The 20033-nt window shown below is 36.0% G+C and overlaps 1 protein-coding gene across 3 annotated transcripts in view; it reads right to left on the bottom strand.

Moving 5' to 3' along the window:
- LOC148945149 (TBC domain-containing protein kinase-like protein) overlaps nt 1-20033 on the bottom strand; it is an 85400-nt gene that overhangs the window by 49268 nt on the left and 16099 nt on the right. For all 3 annotated transcript variants that reach the window (XM_089099164.1, XM_089099165.1, XM_089099166.1), the window contains exons 2-5: nt 13830-14068; nt 7494-7746; nt 3901-4195; nt 2037-2365 (exon numbers count right to left, since the gene is read on the bottom strand). In XM_089099164.1, coding sequence (XP_088955290.1) covers nt 2037-2365; nt 3901-4195; nt 7494-7746; nt 13830-14040 — 1088 coding nt within the window. In that variant the 5' untranslated portion in view covers nt 14041-14068. The remainder of the gene's footprint in view (nt 1-2036; nt 2366-3900; nt 4196-7493; nt 7747-13829; nt 14069-20033) is intronic.

The raw sequence follows: 20033 nt of genomic DNA on the forward strand, positions 1-20033 counted from the left end.
GATTTTATTAGTAATTTCAATGTTATTATCTTGCACTGAGGACGGTCAAGCGGAGGTCTTGACCGAAATATTTGCATTTTAGTCCATATTTTTCACTGGCTTGTATAATTCTCGTTTTTCTCTTTTTTTACTATTGTTTCGTTTTATCGAGTTTCAAAGCACGCAGAAAAAATAAGCGCGAAACTATAACACCTACCATCTTAAGGGGGTGATTGTTAAAGCAATCTAAATTTGAATATGCTTGGTTTTCATACTAAATTTTTTAACCACTATTGAAGAAGATATTAAAGTTGGTCCTTCAAAAAACTGATTAAGTATTTTACCAATTTCCAAAAATCTGATTTTTTATGATAAACTGTATCAGCATTAGAGGATCTTAAATTCTTTAGCTGATTATCTAGATCAATAACAATCAAATTCGTATAATTCCATGGGGACAAACATAGCACAAAGAGCATAAAGTGTTCTAGAAGTTTTGTGAAGTAGCCAAGCATGCAACTCTAAACCTGTCACCTACTCTCTGGCTGGCATTTGAGGCTAACTCAAAGAAATTAGTTGAACAGCAATTTGCCTTGACAAAAATTATCATCTAACCTTCAAGGACGACACGAATCAGCTATGAAACTTTAGGTAGGAAACTTTATGATTCAATATGATACTTTATGAAACTTTCAGCTATGAAACTTTACGGATACTTTAGCGGCAAGATGTTGGCCGAACTAGCAATGAATTATATTTAAAAAGGTAAGGAATTATATTTATACCGGGTGTAAAAACTGAAACATGTTTGATGTTTCAGATTAAAAATTTCCGTCCCAGCGCTGCCCATTTTCAAAGGGGTTGCTCTCTTTTCTATACTTTGGAGAAAAAAAAGTACTTCAATAAATACTCATAGAAGCACTGTCCATTTCAATTTTAGACGGCCAATGTGTTTGTTCTCAAATAAAACATGCTTCATTAAAACAGAAATTACGTCTGTTGTGTTTTTTTTTTTGCAACCCTGTATTGAGTAATTCTAGAGCGCGAGTTTCTGATAAATAAACACAAAATAAAATTCAAGAAAAATTATCTGAGTGAATAGTACAAATAACAAGGAATATTTTTTCCACACATATAGCTGCTCACAACGATAAAATATTGATCTAGTTTTATGCTCAAAACCGAAGTTCGTAACTACAGGTAATAGGAAAAATGAGTATTGGACACAAAGTTGTACCCAGGATGTTTATTCAGGGGGGGGGGGGAAAACACCGTATCCCCCTGGATACAGCCTTGATCGGAAAAAATAAGTAGAGTTAGTATAGAATAAATAATCTAGGGCTTGAATGTATGCGACAGTGTGTTTTAGAGTATATTTGAAGGGAGAGCTGAAATCGTTAAAAAGTAAATAAACGTGTATATTATGAAATTTTAGGCAAACCTGAGGACTAGTGTCCTACCTTTCCCCCCCCCCCCTTGCATACACCTAGCACGGGAAAATTGCCTGTTCTTAAGAAAAAGAAATACAAATAAGATACAGCAAACTAATAACCATGTTGCTAAAGCCAATTTTAGCTACGTCGACAATACATTTCTGTTTCTGACAAAGAATGACAAACAATCACGGGCCGGGCAAGCAGGCAAGAATGTTTTAAGATTTCCATTTCAAGGGAGGGACAAAATCGTCAAAAGTAAAAACCGTGCAAACCGACGGAGGGCAAACCAACCCTAACTTAAGAAAAAGAAATACGAATCAAACAATGCGAGCTTACCTGGGAAGAGTTCATATAAAAGCCCTTGATTTACTATGGCTTTTTTAGGTAATGTCTTGAATTTAGTAAGGTTTCGAATCTGACAAACAAGCTTACGTAGGAAGAGTACCTAAAGAAAGTTCTGATTTGGTAAGGTCTTTTCAGTAATACCTTGATTTTGTAAAGCCTCAAATCAGGCAAAGCAAGCTTACCTAGGAAGATTACATATAGAAGGCTGTGATTTGGTAAGGCCTTTTCAGCAATACCTTGATTTTGTACGGCCCAAATCAGACAAAGCAAGCTTACCTAGGAAGAGTACATATAGAAGGCTTTGACTTGGTAAGGCCTTTTTTCCTTAGCTCACTTTCAGGATCACCTCCGGCTAATCTCCATAGATGATAGAGCTCAAAAAAATTCCTTTTTCTTACAGGGTGCACACGCTTTACGTTTTTTTGGCTCAACGAGAGATCTTTGGCTCTAAAATCCGTACTTATGAAGAATTTTTGCCTTGGTGGATCTCTTTCAACTTGAGCTTCGAATAAAGGAATTTGCAGAAGGTCACGTGTAGTTGGCCGTTCTTCTGGATTAATGATTAAACAGGATTCAATCAATTCTGAAAGCTCTAGTGGCAACATCTGAAAAAGTAACCAATCAAAAACTTCCGTGGAAGCGCAAAAATACTACATATTTGAGAAAAGTTCATGAAATAACACAAATATTAAAATTTCTTGATATGTTAAAACGTATCAATATTATTACTCACTGACATTATTAAAATGTATAAACAAAAAGTATTAAATAAAAAACAGAACAACACAGTATTTTTTTTAAGTACCAAATGAGACACCCAGCTTTGATTAAGTGTCGATTTAAATTGCCCCCACAAGAAACAAACAAGAACGAAATAAAATCCTCACACTGTCCTATGTTTTGTGCACCAAAACATAGGCCAGGCTAAAGAAAAAGCACGACAATGGAGGTGGAATTTTGACGGCAAAAGCCGTTTAGGTCATATGACTATGCCCATTTAGGACATATAGCACGAAAAGTCACGAAAAGTTGAAAATAAGGGCCCTGAAAATACACTTTTGAGACTCCAGGCGCACCCCCCAAAAAAGATTACCTTCCTGCAACAGTGAGTGTTCAATAATACAATATTGCATGATCGTCTGAAATACAGCATATATATTCTATATAATAGAGGTTCAATTAGTTATGGTTTTACAGTTTCAACCTCATAATTTTTCCTCGATGTCATTTTGGTCCCAATTGGACTAAGATCCAATATTTTGAAGCACAAAATGGCATTAAGTGGCAATTTTCTGTGGTATGATCGGTTGAACTTCCGTTTGAATGAGCCATCTCTTGATATTTTACTACCCCTGGTTCAGTAAAATCTTTCCTGGAAGAAAACGGAAACGTTCTGAAGTTGATGGTGAAATTTTCATAAAGGCTCTTTCAAGGTATGTTTTCCCCTGCAAAATTTTTTACACCAACAAAATTTTAAGGGCAACTATAACTTAACGAATTCACATATCTAGAATTAACATGAACAGCAGATTCTTTTGATGTAAACGTTACCGTGAATGTCCGATATTGGTGAATGTCGGCATTCACCGAGGAATGTCCGAAATACCTTTTTTTCTCCTTGGATTTAGTCACCGTTGCCAGTCAACTTTTTCAGTATTAAGCAAGGTTTGATGATAACAGGCTGGGTTAGGTTTTTAGCCCATTTCTGAGATATATAACCTAATTTTAACCTAACCTAACCTTAACTTTTACCATCAAAGACTGCAGAAGACTGAAAAAGCTGATTCGCAAAGCTAACTAAATCCAAGAAGAGAAAAAGGAATATCGGACATTCACCAGTGAATGTCCACATTAACCAGATTTCGAACATTCACAGTAACATGTAAATTGTTATGAAAATCATTTTTTTAAGTGTTGGTTACTGTTGGCACATGTCGCTTTGTGCTAAAACCTCGTTGTCTCTTGCTGTTTGATTCGGGTGATTTTTTTTTAATTCTCTGATTTTCGCATTTTATTACAAATACTATTATGAGTTCCGACTTTCTTTCATTGCAGTAAAGAAAAACTACACCGTAATTCCATGACACTTTTAAAGCCCAAGAAACGACTAAGTCTAAACATATACTTTCATCATACTTACTTTAAAACTCTTTTCAAACTCCAATTCAATGGCATAATGTCTAGCAGCTGACCTTTCTTTGCTTCTCATTAATTGAATGACAAATTTCATCATATATTCCAGACTGATATTTGGTCTTTTCCATAACCTCTTCTTACTAAGCAATTCCAATAGAAGAATACCAAAACTCCAGATATCACCAGAGGGTAGAAACTCTTTTTCACTCAACCCTACATCGGAATGCGAAGACCATGATCTTGATCGCCTTTGTCTGCAGCCTTGTAGTATTATCTCTGGGGCCATGTAGCAGGGATTGCTAGAAGATTTAATAATCAGCTCGGGTAAACAAAAAACACTTTATTTAATATAAGATACAAAAGCCTCGGCCAAAAAAGTGCAGTGGTTTAGGTGACTGCCCCCATCCCCACAGTTGATACAGTTTACTTAATTATAATGTTTACTTAAATTTGTACTAATCTGCAGAGAAACACAGAAACAAAGGCTATAAATCTAAGTTTTAACTAAACTGTATCCCCACCCTCCATCCACACGAATCTGTTTAAGAAAAGTTCCGTGGAAATGTTTCGACTGGTTTCTACACTTACACCTGTAGTGCAGGTTTGCACTGCAGCTAACAACAACTCTTCCCAGCATAAGCTCACGGTGGCCAAAACATCTGAAATTTGTGTTCTGTGTTTTTGGTCGATGGTTTTTGGTGATTTTTACCCAAAGACTCACTACTTCTCAAGGAAAAAGGTCTTACGACAGCATTTGCAGATTTGTTTAAAATCCCGTTTGAGAGAAGAGAAAACTTTTGAACCGAAAACTGAACCGAATTCATTCCCTAAATTTCTTCTTCTTTCCTATGCGCCTCTTCTTCTGAAGTTTTACAAAGACAAAACTATTGAACTTAGAATAGAAATTCATTTGCTAAATTTCTTCTTTTCTCTTTTGCGTTTCACCTTCAGAAATTTATGAAAATGCAAAAAAAGTTTGAAAATTATAGTAAAGCGAATAATTATATTTAACAATAAAACTTATACTGAAAAAATTCTTTACACTTAAGGAAGTTTTGATAAAGGGAGCAATTTTACGAAAAAGAAACTATTCATGCACCCTAAAAGCAAGACTGCACATTATGAAGCCAGCAATCACCCTAAAAAAGGGGAAGGGAGGGGAACGCTCATCCCTTGGCAATCAACAGATTCGTAAGAACGCAAGCACAATCAACCAAAGACTAAAATATACATAAGCCTTGAAAGAGCGGGGTCGGTCTTATTTAGTATTGTTGAAATTCTAAACTATTAACATTGCTAGATACACCCCTTCCGTTTAGAGCACGAAGGTACGAAACATACTGGGATGAAGATACTATTTCAATTGGGCTCTCTTCTCCTTCAACCCTACCCTTCCCGTTCAAATCTGATTTTTCAGTTATTACTTTTTTGTCCTATATTTCTCATATAATCCGTTGATGTTCTTGCCATTTCCTTATTTGTTGCCCCTACACGAAATGTTTTCCTTTATTTTATATTTGGTTTTCAAGCGTCTTTTAGTAACTAATTCATTGGTGAGACATATGGTTCCCATTCATGAAAGAAAACCACACAACGTGGCATCATTATTCAGCACGAAGTGTAATCAGAATGGTATGGGCTAAAAACACAAAAAAAACCTCTAATTTAGAGCTTCAATTTTACAACATTTTGCAGAATTCAGGTACATATGTGTTATATGAAGATTATATTCAGTTAATATGGATGACTGTACTATGCTGCAATACGAGAAGTATTGGTAACCAATAAAAAAAAAAAAATTCTACGAAAAAAATGTCACATATCTGTTTCATGAAAACAAGAAAACTAAATTTTTGACAATAGCAACAGAAAAGTTGTCTTTTAATCTTTCTTTTTATTAATGATACAAAAACTTCTATTGGTGAAGACCCTAGAGGAGAAAAACAAGAAGAAAGTTTCTTGACTGAACAAAAAGAGTTAATCGTCCGGTTTGGTCACTAGGATTGTCTGTTCTGTCCCTATTTTCTGTCCTTTTCCCCTTTATACTATCAGTAGTTACAGAGTTTGTAGCTATTTCTTTGGCTTTTCCACTTAACTTCTCTTGTTTGTTGCTGTCCCCAAATACATGGACTTGTGGTGTTTATAATCTTTGACAATTACAAAGTGGGACCCCATACCCAAGACGTTGAAGACGCCAAATTCAAAAGGACAAAATACTCAAGCAACCACTGAAGTGAAACGAGAACCATTGCAAAGGAAATCACGCAAAGAAATTCTAAAAGTGCGTTGTAAAAGTGCGTCGTAAGCAAAGAACTTACGAAATAGATTTTTTTTTTCTATGATGTAGAGGTTATCCTAAATAAAACGTAATAGATCAATATATCACAACCATTGGTCAGATTAAAAATTTACTCTTAAGTGGTATTTTTTACAGGAGGATGTTTAACTTCCTTCGAGAGAGGGAGAACCAGGGGGGGGGGCCTAAATGTTTCAAATGACATATACCTATCAAAACATGCTTATTTACAAAAAAAAAGTAGTTTCGAACAATGAAAATCCTTTGGAAGCTGCTTGACCTTTGACCTAGCATTTAAATGCTTTCAATCTACCTCTTAAATTCTGAAAGTTTTATAAGAGTATTTTTCTTTAAGAAATTAAGATAAAGCCTTTGTTTTCCTTCGATTTCATACAGGTCATAGGAGGTATCCTTTAAAGCATTTGTTACTCATTGCCCCCTATGCCAGGAAAAGTATTCTTCCAAAAGGACACAGCTTTTAACTACATAAAACAATATCTGAACGGTGTACAAATTACTTTGCCCTCTTTTACGACCTTTGTTTTAGAACCTTTTACAACCTATGTACAACCTTTGTTTTTGATGATTGCTAAAACTAGTTTTCTCCAGGTTTTAAACGCCTAAAATATTCAATAGAACCATTTTTCAATGTAGCACAATACAATACCTTAATAAAGCTTTTAATTCAATGCTTTGCAACTTTCTCTATTTCCCTGAAAGGGAACTTCCACTTTCAAATTGCATGTTAATGTCATTCGCAAAAGGGAATAAGCACTACAAGAAAAGTTTGATGGTCTGATGTCATACTAATTTCGAACAGTCTGTACATATTCCCTAAACAAAAGTAAAGTTTGGATATTTACTTCACATTTTGTTGCTTCTAGACCTGTTGACATAGTCATATTGCATTACTTTCACATGAAAAATTAACGAAAAACTAAACAGGAGGAGCATAAAATATCAATTTATTCGCCATGGTATAAAGATTTTTGCATGGGGAAACTCAAAATATGTTTTCTTTTATGAAATTAGACATAGCACTTATAAATTGTCTCACATTAACCCTCTTACCTTCTAAGACTGGTCCAGAAGACATCCCCTAGAAACATTGGACAACAGTGGACTGAAATGCAGTAGTCTTAGTGTTCTGATGAAACAGTGGTATAAACGTTACATGTTTCATGCTGGGATCACCCCCTCCCACACCCCCAGGAGATCCTCTCGTTTCGACCTAGAAATTAGGCATATGTGCACTCATAATTACTCTTGACTTTTCACAGATATAGTAACAAAATATATACCTAACAGGAAAAGATACCAATTCTCCAAATTCCGTCAGAGTAAAGAGTCCATACTGCGACAATTTAACTTGGTCATCTTCGGTTATCAAAACGTTGTCAACACTCAAATGGTTATGCTGATATCCAGACTTATGTAGACAGTCTAATCCACTAAGAATAGAATAGGCGACTTTCTTAATTGAGCGGTTGACATCTTCTTTAGCTATCTTCCAAACAGTGTCGTTATAATGCTCTTGCAAAATAATGATTTTATCTGAAATAAAGATTTTATCACAATTAGGAACTCATTCAATAGAACTATAATAAACTATATCACAAATGGATATTTCCCTAAATAACTTTACAAAATAACTAGGTGTGACCTAATGATTTTGTAACACCAAAACTTGTATTATATATTTTTATTAGGAAAATATATTCTTTTATATAAATAACTGTATAATTGATAATTTTTTTAAATTAGACATCCCTACCATATTGTCTGATAAAATTATCAAAAGTAACTCTAGTTAAGTAAGACGCAGAACCGGGAACACCATGTCTTAACAGTTTTGTATTTGTTGCAAACTTTAATAGTGAGGGAGGAGGGTTCAAATCCACTTTAGTGTTGTCCTAAAAAACTTTTGAAGATAAAAGTTTTTAAGGTGGCTGTAGCTGCACGTGGTGCATTAACAAAGGCACTTGCAGAACTTTTTTGCAAATGTCTTAACAACATGTCTTAACATTTTTGTATTGGTTTCAAACTTTAATAGTGAGGGAGGAGTGTTCAAATCCACTTTAGTGTTGTCCTAAAAATTTTTGAAGATAAGAATATTTAAGGTGGCTGTAGCTGTACGTGGTGCATTAACAAAGGCACTGGAAGAACTTTTTTGCAAATGTCTTAACACCATGTCCTAACAGTTTTGTATTTGTTTCTAACTTTAATAGTGAGGGAGGAGGGTTCAAATCCAATTTAGTGTTGTCCTAAAAAGTTTTGAAGATAAGAATATTTAAGGTGGCTGTAGCTGTACGTGGTGCATTAACAAAGGCACTGGAAGAACTTTTTTGCAAATGTCTTAACACCATGTCTTAACAGTTTTGTATTTGTTTCTAACTTTAATAGTGAGGGAGGAGGGTTCAAATCCAATTTAGTGTTGTCCTAAAAATTTTTGAAGATAAGAATATTTAAGGTGGCTGTAGCTGTACGTGGTGCATTAACAAAGGCACTGGAAGAACTTTTTTGCAAATGTCTTAACAACATGTCCTAACAGTTTTGTATTGGTTTCTAACTTTAATAGTGAGGGAGGAGGGTTCAAATCCAATTTAGTGTTGTCCTAAAAATTTTTGAAGATAAGAATATTTAAGGTGGCTGTAGCTGTACGTGGTGCATTAACAAAGGCACTGGAAGAACTTTTTTGCAAATGTCTTAACACCATGTCCTAACAGTTTTGTATTTGTTTCTAACTTTAATAGTGAGGGAGGAGGGTTCAAATACAATTTAGTGTTGTCCTAAAAAGTTTTGAAGATAAGAATATTTAAGGTGGCTGTAGCTGTACGTGGTGCATTAACAAAGGCACTGGAAGAACTTTTTTGCAAATGTCTTAACACCATGTCTTAACAGTTTTGTATTTGTTTCTAACTTTAATAGTGAGGGAGGAGGGTTCAAATCCAATTTAGTGTTGTCCAAAAAACTTTTGAAAGATAAGAATTTTTAAGGTGGCTGTAGCTGCACGTGGTGCATTAACAAAGGCACTGGCAGAACTTATTTGCAAATGTCTTATCACCATGTCTTAACAGTTTTGTATTTGTTTCTAACTTTAATAGTGAGGGAGGAGGGTTGAAATCCACTTTAGTGTTGTCCAAAAAACTTTTGAAAGATAATAATTTTTAAGGTGGCTGCAGCTGCACGTGGTGCATTAACAAAGGCACTGGCAGAACTTATTCGCAAATGTCTTATCACCATGTCTTAACAGTTTTGTATTTGTTTCTAACTTTAATAGTGAGGGAGGAGGGTTCAAATCCACTTTAGTGTTGTCCTAAAAAACTTTTGAAGATAAGAATTTTTAAGGTGGCTGTAGCTGCACGTGGTGCATTAACAAAGGCACTGGAAGAACTTTTTGCAAATGTCTTAACACCATGTCTTAACAGTTTTGTATTTGTTTCTAACTTTAATAGTGAGGGAGGAGGGTTGAAATCCACTTTAGTGTTGTCCTAAAAAACTTTTGAAGATAAGAATTTTTAAGGTGGCTGCAGCTGCACGTGGTGCATTAACAAAGGCACTGGAAGAACTTCTTTGCAAATGTCTTAACACCATGTCTTAACAGTTTTGTATTTGTTTCTAACTTTAATAGTGAGGGAGGAGGGTTCAAATCCAATGTAGTGGTGCCCAAAAAACTTTTGAAGATAGTAGTTTTTAAGGTGGCTGTAGCTGCACGTGGTGCATTAACAAAGGCACTGGCAGAACTTATTTGCAAATGTCTTAACACCATGTCTTAACAGTTTTGTATTTGTTTCTAACTTTAATAGTGAGGGAGGAGGGTTCAAATCCACTTTAGTGGTGTCCTAAAAAACTTTTGAAGATAATAATTTTTAAGGTGGCTGTAGCTGCACGTGGTGCATTAACAAAGGCACTGGAAGAACTTTTTTGCAAATGTCTTAACACCATGTCTTAACAGTTTTGTATTTGTTTCTAACTTTAATAGTGAGGGAGGAGGGTTCAAATCCACTTTAGTGTTGTCCTAAAAAACTTTTGAAGATAGTAGTTTTTAAGGTGGCTGTAGCTGCACGTGGTGCATTAACAAAGGCACTGGAAGAACTTTTTTGCAAATGTCTTAACACCATGTCTTAACAGTTTTGTATTTGTTTCTAACTTTAATAGTGAGGGAGGAGGGTTGAAATCCACTTTAGTGTTGCCCAAAAAACTTTTGAAGATTGGAATTTTTAAGGTGGCTGTAGCTGCACGCGGTGCATTAACAAAGGCACTGGCAGAACTTTTTTGCAAATGTCTTATCACCATGTCTTAACAGTTTTGTATTTGTTTCTAACTTTAATAGTGAGGGAGGAGGGTTCAAATCCACTTTAGTGTTGTCCAAAAAACTTTTGAAGATAAGAATTTTTAAGGTGGCTGCAGCTGCACGTGGTGCATTAACAAAGGCACTGGAAGAACTTTTTGCAAATGTCTTAACACCATGTCTTAACAGTTTTGTATTTGTTTCTAACTTTAATAGTGAGGGAGGAGGGTTCAAATCCACTTTAGTGTTGTCCTAAAAAACTTTTGAAGATAAGAATTTTTAAGGTGGCTGTAGCTGCACGTGGTGCATTAACAAAGGCACTGGAAGAACTTCTTTGCAAATGTCTTAACACCATGTCTTAACAGTTTTGTATTTGTTTCGAACTTTAATAGTGAGGGAGGAGGGTTCAAATCCACTTTAGTGTTGTCCTAAAAAACTTTTGAAGATAGGAATTTTTAAGGTGGCTGTAGCTGCACGTGGTGCATTAACAAAGGAACTGGAAGAACTTTTTGCAAATGTCTTAACACCATGTCTTAACAGTTTTGTATTTGTTTCTAACTTTAATAGTGAGGGAGGAGGGTTCAAATCCAATTTAGTGTTGTCCTAAAAAGTTTTGAAGATAAGAATATTTAAGGTGGCTGTAGCTGTACGTGGTGCATTAACAAAGGCCCTGGAAGAACTTTTTTTTTGCAAATTTTGATAGTGGCTCAAATAGATGCTTGGTATGCACAAAGAAAAAGCTCAACGTCAGACAAAGTGCAGAATATTATTGTTTTTTAGGGATCTGATACTCAAGGTATAAGTATATTGAATAGTTTAGCTTTAATTGCTGAAAAAAAAAAATAGTCTTTCTGTCAATCGAGTACTTTTTCAAGAAGACATTAGTGTCCTTATTACCTAATGTAATGAAATGCAACATTAATTTACAATGGAAATTTAAATTCTCCAATTAACTGTCTTAAGAGGCTTATAACCATTATGTTGATTGGTCTCTGATCTCAGTGACGCACTTAGCAGGCTATTTTGTTGTCTTTTTTTTTATAGGAAGTGGAAGTCTGACCAGCAAACATGAAATTCATTGCTCAATGATAATTTTCGGCTACTGCTAGATTAAAAGTCCTCCGATTGGCTTAAATAGAAAACATACCTTTAATGTAGAAATAGCTGGTCAAGCCAATTGTTGATTATCTTACTGCAGGCAAGCGTATTACATTCTTCAAATAAACTGTATTGAGGTATCCATTCAAAAAACCAGGAATTGAAGATATTTATCATTCTTTTAACAGGGAGTAAAAATTTGTCTTTAGCAGCCATCAAATCCAAAGAAGAGTACCAAATTTCAACTCCTACTAGTTTAAAAATTCAACTGGTTTGATTTGAAAATATGCATCCTTATTAATAAATCCCAGACCACACCAACAGTTGATTATCTTCCCATCAGTTAATATGTGAAGTTTCATTCGATATCGTGATATCCATTCCAAAAAAGAAGTGTTGATTTCTTTGAAAGCCTACAAAGTTATGCAATAAAGTATTCAATCTCCTTTTCTTCCACTGTTATTGAAATAGAAAGCAGCCGTTTTGGTATCCAATATAAAAGTAAGCCTCTTATTTGGGTAGTAAATACAGATTTAAAAAGTATTAAAAAGCAAAATATCCAACTTAAAAAGGCAAGGCAGCTTGATAAGAGCTAAAAGTAGAGAAAAAACTCTGTCAAAATGTAGATAAGGAAAAAAAAGAGAACAATTCATAGTGTTGATATGACAAGCCAAAGTTGCCACCTATGTAAAGCTAAGTGCCCCTGCTTTTGAAGCTGGCTGCACTCAAAAACCTCCAAGCAGCCCTTTTTCTGGCCAAGCTACTTAAACATAGTCAGTCGGCATTTAAAAAGCATTAAAAGAATCCATTCACTCAAAGGTATGGGGCGAAGATAGGTAAAACTCTATCAAAAAAAAAAAAAAAAAAAAAAAAAAAAAAAAAAAAAAAAAAAAAAAAACGAAGAAGAACAAGTTAGTAGGGGCAGCCCAATATTATCGGGCCGATATGAGGGTCAGTGTCATTATCGTATATCCCCAAAAAGATCGGTTATCGGCCGATATATTTTTTTTTATGCGTAACTTGTCCAGAAGATGGCACCAGATTTCCTCAAATAATTTTTGCTTGTCCATTTCTTGGGGGCGGAGCCACCAGTCAAGTCTGACCATGGTCAAGAGAGCAGCACAGGTGAGCCATATGAAGTCAAAATATATTTGTTATCAATACTTGTAAATACACACCCGGTGCAGCAATGTTTTAAATGTATGGTGACTCCAGGAACGTACATCCTTTACCAAAACAACTAAAAATAATACAATAAACCATACATTTCTGTTTAATGAATGTACACTTGCGTGGGTGAAAAATCCAAAGTTCAATTGGTTGAAACCAAGATATCTAGTCAGGGGCGCAGCTATGTGGGAGAGGGGGTATTTTGAGGTGGGGAGGGGAGGGAGTTCCAAGGTGTCGCCGCCATGTGTCAACACCTTGGAAAATTTATTTTGGAAATTTAGCTTGTGTGTCCGTATTTGTCGGCATATTGGACAATTTTGTCGAAACATTGTTTAAATCCCTCCTCCAAACTTAAAACCCTAGCCATACCCCTTTATCCAGTGTGCTTAGCATTGATTCGTCAGTAATAGACCATATCATATGAATGTAAAGTAAAGTTTTCACATTAATATGTGAATGATTAAAATTATTCGAAGTCCCGCTATTGAAACTTGGGATTTGAATAATCAATTTCAATAAATATCTTATGCTTCTTTCAATCAGATTTTCAGGTATATGTTTATGTAACTAAACCGGCTACTTTGACTATTTTTTTTTATTTGTCACTTCCGCAAATATCCGCCATTTCGTTTGTGTGCTCAGAAGCTGTTGATCAAAAAAGTAAAGAAAATCAAACAATTCTTGTAAATGGCCTAATTTTTGGAATCCATAGTGAATCAATCAGGCTGTTCTTTGGTGCGTAATAGACCAGGAAGAAACATGTGAGCATGAATATGGGCAGAGAATGGGATGGTTAAACTTCAGGGAGTTTTTTTTTTCAGGAGGGGAATTTATCGGCAAATTATATCGGTACACTACCAATATGTTGGTATCGGTATCAGCCCCTAAAAATCCATATTGGTTGGGCCCTAAAAGGTAATATAGGGACACGATACTCTTTAGAAATTAAGACTAGGGCCAACAGTCAGCAGTAACATGATCCAACTGTCCTTTGAAATAGTTTGTAGAAGCTTAGACCCTTATGGTTCTGAAGAGCAGTTTAAGGCAAGAAACTAGCTTGTATTAAAAAAGTACTAACCATGTTTTGATTTTACTGCATCAATGTAGACACACAAATTATCATGTTGTACATTCTGCAAATCCTTGAATACACCCAAGATTTTTGTTGTATTTGGAGTAAGTGGTAAACCATTGGTCCCACAAGATTCAGCTGGATGATTCTTGGTATATAAAAAACTGATACCTATTGTCCCATTCTTTCCTGGAGAAGGAGTCCAGAGATTTGACATTTAAGTCAGGTTGTCTATGTGACAATTTCTAAAAAAAACATTGCTTTATTCTAGATTTTTCTGTAAACATGATATATTGATATTTACCAAACATACTGTTTATTCAATTGTTTCTGTAAAAAAAAATGACATAGCAAAAATGACAACATAGGAGAACAACAGACATTTTTTATGTTATCAAAAGCCGACGTTTTTTCAACAGAAAATGAGAGAAACAATGTATTGTCAACAAAAATATGAATCAAATGCACAAATTATGTTCTATCAACAGGTTAATTGGAAAGAAAAGGATCCGTCACTTACGAAAAACGGGTTTAAACAAAAGATTTTTTGGGGAAGATTTATAAGAGGCGAATCCCTTGACCCAAATAATGTTTCTGCTCCTACTGTTTTTTTTAGGTCTGTGGTTATCGGTCCAAATGACAGCCGAAAAGAAACTGAGATTGTACGTTATTAGCTTTTATTGTTAATACGGGCTACGCACGCATCTCCTCCACTCCTACTTGCATAAAAATTCACTCTTTAACCCTTCACATGAAGTTCAAATTTGCTTTAAATCCTTCTCTTCACCTCTACCTACTTCTTTCGGGGATAATATAAAAAAACGAGTTTTTTCAACTAAAAGTAAGAAGTAACATTGAGACTATAAACGAACAGAAATTATTCCGTATATGAAGAGGCCTGCCCCCTTCTGAATCCCTCACTCGTTACACTAGAACGTTTTGGTATTTTAAAGAAGCTTTTTATCAGAGGCAACGCTATAGCGTTGCCTATAGTAAGGACCATACGGCTCCAATGTTTTGTTATTATTTTTTTTTCCTAGAGGCACTTCATATGGAAGGGGCCGTCGTGGAAACTTCAAAGGGGGCTCATTCGATTGGAAATCGAGAGTTCTAGTGCCCTTTTTAATAGTCAAAAGTGATTGGAGGGCAACTACCCCCCCCCCACGCCCATCATTCCCCCAAGCACATCCAATCAAAATTTTGAGATAGCCATTTTGTTCAGCGTAGTTGATTTCCAGATAGTATATATGTTTCTGAGGAGGACACTCCCCCACAGCCCTCAGGGCAAGGGTTGTAAGTTATGCCTGGGGGAAATATAAGGTTTTATAGAAGGCGTTGTCGTAAAAACTTCAAAAAGCTCGTTCGATTGCAAATTCAAAGGGCTAGTGCTCTTTTTAATAGTCGAAAGTGATTGAAGGACAACTAACCCCCCTCTCACGCCCTCCTTTTCCCCAAACACATCCAATCAAAATTTTAAGATAGCCATTTTGTTCAACGTAGTTGAAAATTTAGGAAATTAAGACTTTGAGGATAACAACAACCCCCCCCCCAAGGCTCTCACGGCAAGGGTTGTAAGTTATGCCCTGGGGGCATATAAGGTTTTTATAGAAAGCGTTGTCGTACACTTCAGAAAGGGCTCATTCGATTGGAAATTTAAATGGCTAGTTCCCCTTTTAATAGTCAAAAGTGATTGTAAGGCAACTAACACCCCTTCCACGCCCACCATTTCCCTAAACACATCCAATCAGATTTTGATATAACCATTTTGTTCAACGTAGTTGAAAGTTCTGGAAATTATATGTTTGAGAAGGACATTCCCCCACAGTCTTCAGGGCAAGGGTTATAAGTTATGCCCTGGGGGCATATATGGTTCTTATGGAAGGAATTCTCGTATAAACTTCAGAGAGGGCTCAGTTGACTGGAAATTGAAAGTTCTAGTTCACTTTTGAAGCCCCCCCCCCAAACCCTTTTTTCCCAGATGTATCTGCTGAAAATTTTGAGATAACTATTTTGTTAAAAATAGTTCAAAGATTATATAACTACATTTCCGGTGTCGACACAATCCCCCCAGGCTCGGGGGCAGGCGTTGTAAGCTACGCCCTGGGGGGTTATATGCGTCCTGTGGACTGGATGCTTGAACTAGTTTCGAGAGAGGGTTCATTTAATTGTAAACGGAAAGTTCTAGTTTAATTTTCAGGAGTCAATAGAAATTGGAGGACACCCAGCCCCCCCCTCCACGCTCATTTTTGAACAAACCCTTCCGAAAAAGAACTTTGAGATATTTTTTTTTTAAGTTCAAAGACCATATAACAAAAACTCCGGGGTCGACCCAGCCCCCAGGGCCCGAGGGCAGGCGTTGTAAGTTATGCCCTGGGGGAATATATAGTTCTTATTCAAGGGATGCTCGTAAAAACTTCAGAGAGGACTCATTTGATTGGAAATTGAAGTTCTAGTTCAGTTTTTTAGAGTCAAAAGAGATTGGAGGGCAACTAGCCCCCCCATACCCCTTTTTCCCCAAATGCATCCAATAAATTTTTTTAGATAGCCATTAAGTTAAAAATTGCTCGAAAGTCAGATAACAAGAACTCAGGTGTCGTCACAGCCCCCCAGGACCCAAGGGCAGGCCTTATAAGCTATACACTGGGACATATATGGTTCTTATAAAAGAGATACTCGTATAAAATTCAGAGAGGGCTCATTTGATTGGAAATTGTGAGACAGACATTTTGTCAAAAATAGTTCAAAGGTCGGATAAGAAAAACTCCGGTGTCAATACAACCCCCCATGACCCGGGAGAAGGCGTTCTAAGTTATGCCCTAAGGACATGTATGGTTCTTATGAAAGGGATGCTTGTATAAACTTCAGAGGGCTCACTTGATTAGAAATTGAAAGTTCTAGTTCACTTTTTAAGAGTCAAGAGAGTTAAGGGCAACTAGCCCCCCACGCCCTTTTTTCTCCAAACCCATCCGCTACAAATTTTGAGATAGCCAGTTTTTGGGGAATTGTTCAAAAATTAGATAACAAAAACTCCCCCCAGGGCCCGGGGGATAGGTCTTGCAAGTCTTGTCCAGGGAGCGTATATGGTTCTTGTGCAAGGGATGCTCGTATAAACTTCAGAGGGCTCATTTGATTGGAAATTGAAAGTTCTAGTTCAATTTTTAAGAGTCAAAAGAGATAGGAGGCCAACTAGCCCCCCTCTCCACGCCCTAATTTCCTCAAACCCATCCTATAAGAACTTTGAGAGAGCCATTTTTTAAAATAGTTCAAAGGTCAGATAACAAAAACTCCGGTGTCAACACAACCCCCCAAGGCCCAGGAGCAGGCCTTGTAAACTATATCCTGGGGCCGTATGTGGTTCTTATGAAAGGGATGCTCGTATAAACTTCGGAGAGAGCTTATTTGATTGGAAATTGAAAGTTCGAGCTCACTTTTTAATAGTCAAAAGAGATCCAAGGGCAACTAGCTCCCCCCGCATTCTTTTTCCAAACCCCTCTGATGAAAATTTTGAGATAGACATTTTGTTTAAAATAGTTCAAAGGTCGGATAAGAAAAAATCCGTTGTCAATACAACCTCCCAGGACCCAGGAGAAGGCATTCTAAGCTATGCCCTAAGGGCATGTATGGTTCCTATGAAAGGGATGCTTGTATAAACTTCAGAGGGCTCATTTGATTAGAAATTGAAAGTTCCAGTTCAATTTTTAAGAGTCAAGAGAGTTAAGGGTAACTAGCCCCCCCCCTCGCCCTTCTTTCTCCAAACCCATCCGCTACAAATTTTGAGATAGCCAGTTTTTTGGAAATTGTTCAAAAATTAGATAAAAAAAACTCCCCCTAGGGCCCGGGAGATAGGCGTTGTAAGTGTTGTCCTGGGGGCGTATTTGGTTCTTATGAAAGGGATCCTCGTATTAACTTCAGAGAGTGGTTATTTTATTGGAAATTGAAAGTTATAGTTCAATTTTTAGGAGTCAAGATATATCCGAGGGAAACTATCCCCCCCCCCCCCACACATCCTTCTTTCCCCAAGCCCACCCGATAAAATTTTTATAATAGCCATTTCATTAAAAATAGTTCAGAGGTCAGAAAAGTAAAATTCCTGTGTCAACACAGCGCCCCAGGGCCCCGAGGCAGGCGTTATGAGTAATGCTCTAGGGGCATATATAGTTCTTATGGAAGGGATGCTCGTACAAAATTTGGAGAGGGCTCATTTGATTGGAAATTGAAAGTTCTTGTTCACTTTTTAAGAGTCAAAAGAGATCGGAGGCCAACTAGCCCCCCTCTCCACGCCCTAATTTCCTCAAACTCATCCGATAGGAACTTTGAGAGAGCCATTTTTTCAAAATAGTTCAAAGGTCAGATAACAAAAAATCCGGTATCAACACATCCCCCCAGGGTCCGGGGGCAGGCATTGTAAGCTATGCCCTGGGGCCGTATGTGGTTCTTATGAAAGGGATGATCGTATAAACTTCAAAGAGGGTTCATTTGAATGAAAATTAAAAATTGTAGTTCATTTTCTCAGAGTGAGAAAAGATCGGAGAAAACTAGCCCCTCCCGCCCTCCACGCCTTTGGGTTTATCGGATGGATAAACCCACCCGATAAAAATTTGAGGTGACCATTTCGTTAAAAATAGTTCAACCATCAGATATTAAATCTCCGGGGTCGACACAACCCCCCAGGGCCAAGGGACAGGCGTTGTAAGTTATACTCTGGGGATATATATGGTTCTTATAGAAGGGATGCTCGCATAAACTTCAGAGAGGGCTCATTTGATTGAAAATAGAAAATTCTAGTTCACTTTTAAAGAGTCAAAACCGAAGGTTAATTAGCCCCCCACGCCCTTTTTCCCCAATCCATCTTGTAAAAATTTTGAGATAGCAATTTGTTAAAAATAGTTCAAACATCAGATAACAAAAACTCCGAGGTAGACCTAAACCCATTTTTTTCCCTCCATTTTGTAGCTATACCAGCAATTTTGACATTTTGAGGAACACTTGATTTAAAAAAAGTTTGAATTTGATATAAGGTATTTTTCAAAACTGGAGACTTTTTGATAAAGAATGTGAACAAAAATTAATTAAAAAAAAAAACTTTCTGAAAGATAAGTTTTAAATAAAGATAACTTTCTGAAAGATAAGCAAAGGCCAATTTAGACTTAAGCTCAGCAGATATAAATACCTGTTAAAATTCAAACTCAAAACAACCAGAAATTAATTTTACAGTGATGTTTTAGACTTTTACAGTGAGAGAAGGAGGTGGTACTCAAACTCTTATTTGTAGTGATTTTTGCTCGTTTTAAGCTTGATTTGCATATTCAATTTAAGTTTTACTCGTTTTAAGATTTATTTATTAGTTTACATTAATATCTATTGTATGTTTGTTTGCATTGATTGTTTATTTAATTTCTTTTCGTTTTAAGTTTCCTTTATACTTCAATAGGAAAATTCTTTTTTCATTTTAATCTTGATTTTCATATTCAATCTAATCATAACTCGCTTTAAGATCTATTTATTTGTTTATATTAATACCTGTTGCATGCTTTTTGCTATGATTATTCATTAAGTCTATTTTCGTTTTGTGTTTAATTTATTGTTTAATAGTAATTTCTGGTCGTTTTGAGTTTGAATTTTACCAGGTATTTATATCTTCTTAGTTTAAGTTTAAAATGACCTTTAATTATCTTTGAGAAAATTATATTTAGGAAAGTTTTTTTTTTAAATTAATTACTAGTAAACGTGTTTCAGGAGTCATTCTTAAAGAACTGAGACAGAAATAAAACTTTAGTGTAAAGAGTGAGGGATTGAGAAGGGGGCAACCCCATTCCCAAACGGAATAATTTATCTTCGTTTAAAGTTTTAAGGTTGCTCCTTGCTTTCAGTTCAGCAATTTGTTGTTTTTTTTATTTAGCTTTCTGATCGTTTTTCAATTAAATCAGGAAATCCGTCTCCAACTCCGTGTAAAATCCCCTCCAACGAAAGATTCCTAACACTGAATATTCAACCATGAAAAGTTCCTCCCAAGTATAATACAACCCCCCCCCCCAAGACAATCCCCCTCCTCGCTGAAAATTCCCCCTAGAAAATATCCAGCAAACCATTCCCCTTGAAGTTTTTCTTTTTTTCTACTTTCATTTGAAATAACTTGTAATAACTGAAATAATTTCATTTGAAAACTTGTTTTGTTTAATTTCTGATTGTTTTTCAAATCATACCAGAGCC

This window comes from Artemia sp. Qi Xiang Cuo, chromosome 13 (genome assembly GCF_049724085.1).
Source record: "Artemia sp. Qi Xiang Cuo chromosome 13, ASM4972408v1, whole genome shotgun sequence".
Taxonomy (NCBI): Eukaryota; Metazoa; Arthropoda; class Branchiopoda; order Anostraca; family Artemiidae; genus Artemia; species Artemia sp. Qi Xiang Cuo.